The sequence below is a fragment of the Gavialis gangeticus genome, unplaced genomic scaffold, assembly GCF_001723915.1.
Source record: "Gavialis gangeticus isolate Ggan-Ray unplaced genomic scaffold, GavGan_comp1, whole genome shotgun sequence".
Classification (NCBI taxonomy): Eukaryota; Metazoa; Chordata; order Crocodylia; family Gavialidae; genus Gavialis; species Gavialis gangeticus.
Window position 1 is genome coordinate 8971641 of NW_017729012.1, and position 2293 is coordinate 8973933.

Genomic DNA, 2293 nt, shown 5'->3' on the forward strand with positions numbered 1-2293 from the left:
GATTGTTAAGATGGGGAGAACCGGACCCTGCCCCAGGACTCCCGGTAGGTTTGCGCGAGGTCCCGCCCAGCCATACAAACCAAAAGCCATCTCGGAGCTGGGGCCTGCCTGAAACTGCGTTTTTAATATTTAATTTTTTTGAAATTTCGTGTTCGAGGCCAAATCGGTCCCAAAGTCTCTCGACCAGGCAGAGCTCCATCCTTCCAGTCTGTGGCGCTGCCACCGGCGAGTGTCCGGCCTCCCAGATGCTCCAGATAGTCCCGTATCCATGGCAGGCATCTCTCCCTGGGGTTTGAATGCCCCCTGGTCTCGCTTACCCGTAGCCAGAAGGCCGAAGGAGCAAGCTAGAGGGAAAGCCGGACAGACATCCCCCCTCACCAGAAACCATCTTGAACCCAAAACCTGAACCCGGCACTCGTGATGCGTCGGTCTCCCTGGCCGTGCCGGCCTTGCTCCAGATCTGGCTTGCTCTGGCATGGTCATCCCTCCCTGCCTTCACGTTTCTTTCCGTTTCCCTCCCAGTTCCTCGCCCAGCTCCTGATCTTTATGATCGGCGTGGTCAGCTCCATCTTCTGTGGCCATCTGGGAAAAGCCGAGCTGGATGCCGTGACGCTCGCTGTGTCGGTACGTATTGTTCTGTTGCTTTTAATGCTGGAGTTGTAACTTGGACGACGTCGGCTATAACGCCAACCACGTGTGTCGTCTCCAGGGGCTAACACCTTACTGCAGATGCTGCTGCTGGATGTTATCCCTGCAGTTGCAGCTGCTGGTAACAGGGAGGGCAGAAGGGTGGTGATGGGGAGCCAGGTTATGCATTTATCCCAGAGTCTGTTCCTCTGACTTCGAGTCACGCCACCGCGTCCTTGACGGAGCCCTGCCAGAACAGCGGGTGGGTGCAGAGTCCTCTTGAAGCCTTTGCTACTTTAGACGATGGGAACTTTGAAGTGGAAGAGGTGGGGGATGCTATATAAAGTGGCCTTAAAGGACATTACTTTGGGGGGGGGAAGAAAGGGACACTTCTAGTCACCGAGACCAGCTCGGCAGTGTCACCCAGTGGCCACACACCCTGCTGCAGATGGCTGGCTTTCCTCTCCTTGAGTTACTTCCCTCCCTCGCTGTTTCTTTTCCAGGTCATCAATGTCACCGGCATCTCCATTGGCTCTGGCCTAGCCTCAGCATGCGACACCCTCATGTCGCAGGTAGGTAACAGTCCTGCGGCTCCCCTTCTTTCTCCTGCCCTTGGGTCTCAAGCCTGGGAAGCTCCGTCTTGGGGTAAGAAGGCTGAGAACTGAATTCATCAGCATCTCGCCCTCCTATTTGGAGGCAGCAGGACCTTGCCCTCTGAGCACCTTTGCCTCTGCTCATCTCCACCACTGCCTGCACCTGGGGAGGGGGGAAGAAAAGCTGACTGGTCATATTGCACCCAGAGGAGGGGGTGCTAGAAAGTCAGGCGCTGCCTTGACTCCATTCACTTCGCCTTCTTTTGATTGCCTGCCACTGCTTCCCGCTGACCGGCGCGCGAGGCCGCTGCGTAAGGGCCGTTGGTAACTCACGCCTCTGCTTCTCCCTCAGACGTACGGCAGCAAGAACTTGAAGCAGGTGGGCACCATCCTGCAGCGCGGCATCCTCATCCTCTTGCTCTGCTGCTTCCCCTGCTGGGCTGTCTTCATCAACACCGAGAAGATCCTGCTCCTCTTCAAACAGGACCCAGAAGTCTCCAGGTCTGGCAGCAGATCCCATCTCGCGCCTGCTCTGATCTGGTCCCTTCTAGTGCAGACAGCAGGGCCTTCTGGGACTGAAGCATCCCCACTAGGCCTGCAGGAAACCCTGCGAGCCAAGAGCAGGCAGCGGGAGCAGCGTTAGGTGTTAAAGAGCCAGGCTTAAGTCCCTAGCAGAAGCTAAGGACTGCCCAGGACTTCATGCCCCACCGTCTGCCTTTGGCCCCTCTGGGTCCCGAGTCCTGGCTGAGTCAGGCTGGTGGACTGGGGAGGCAAGGGAGAGCGCACTGTTCAGCATGCGCCGTATGAAGAGGATGGTGATTGCTAGAGCTTTGCTTCAGCACTGTATTGAGAGAGACCTCCGTGGACTCTCCATTTCTGAGGCTCTTGCCTACAACATCTATCCCCTCCATATCCCCCTGGGCAGGGACTGAGGGTGCAGCTGAGAAATGGCCTTCATTTAAAGCCAAGTGGATTCCTGACAGCATATGTGCTTGGTTTGGCTCTTCCATTACTGTATTATTCACTGGGTGAGAACCTATTGCTCTTTTTTTTTTTTTATAATTTTGTTGTCC

At 56.0% G+C, this 2293-nt stretch overlaps 1 protein-coding gene across 1 annotated transcript in view; it reads left to right on the plus strand.

Annotated features, from left to right (window-relative positions):
• Positions 1 to 420: 420 nt before the first annotated feature.
• The window catches only part of SLC47A1 (solute carrier family 47 member 1), a 13704-nt gene continuing 11831 nt past the window's right edge, over positions 421 to 2293 (plus strand). Inside the window, exons 1-3 of the mRNA XM_019510957.1 lie at positions 421 to 624; positions 1131 to 1199; positions 1573 to 1721. Coding sequence (XP_019366502.1) covers positions 421 to 624; positions 1131 to 1199; positions 1573 to 1721 — 422 coding nt within the window. The remainder of the gene's footprint in view (positions 625 to 1130; positions 1200 to 1572; positions 1722 to 2293) is intronic.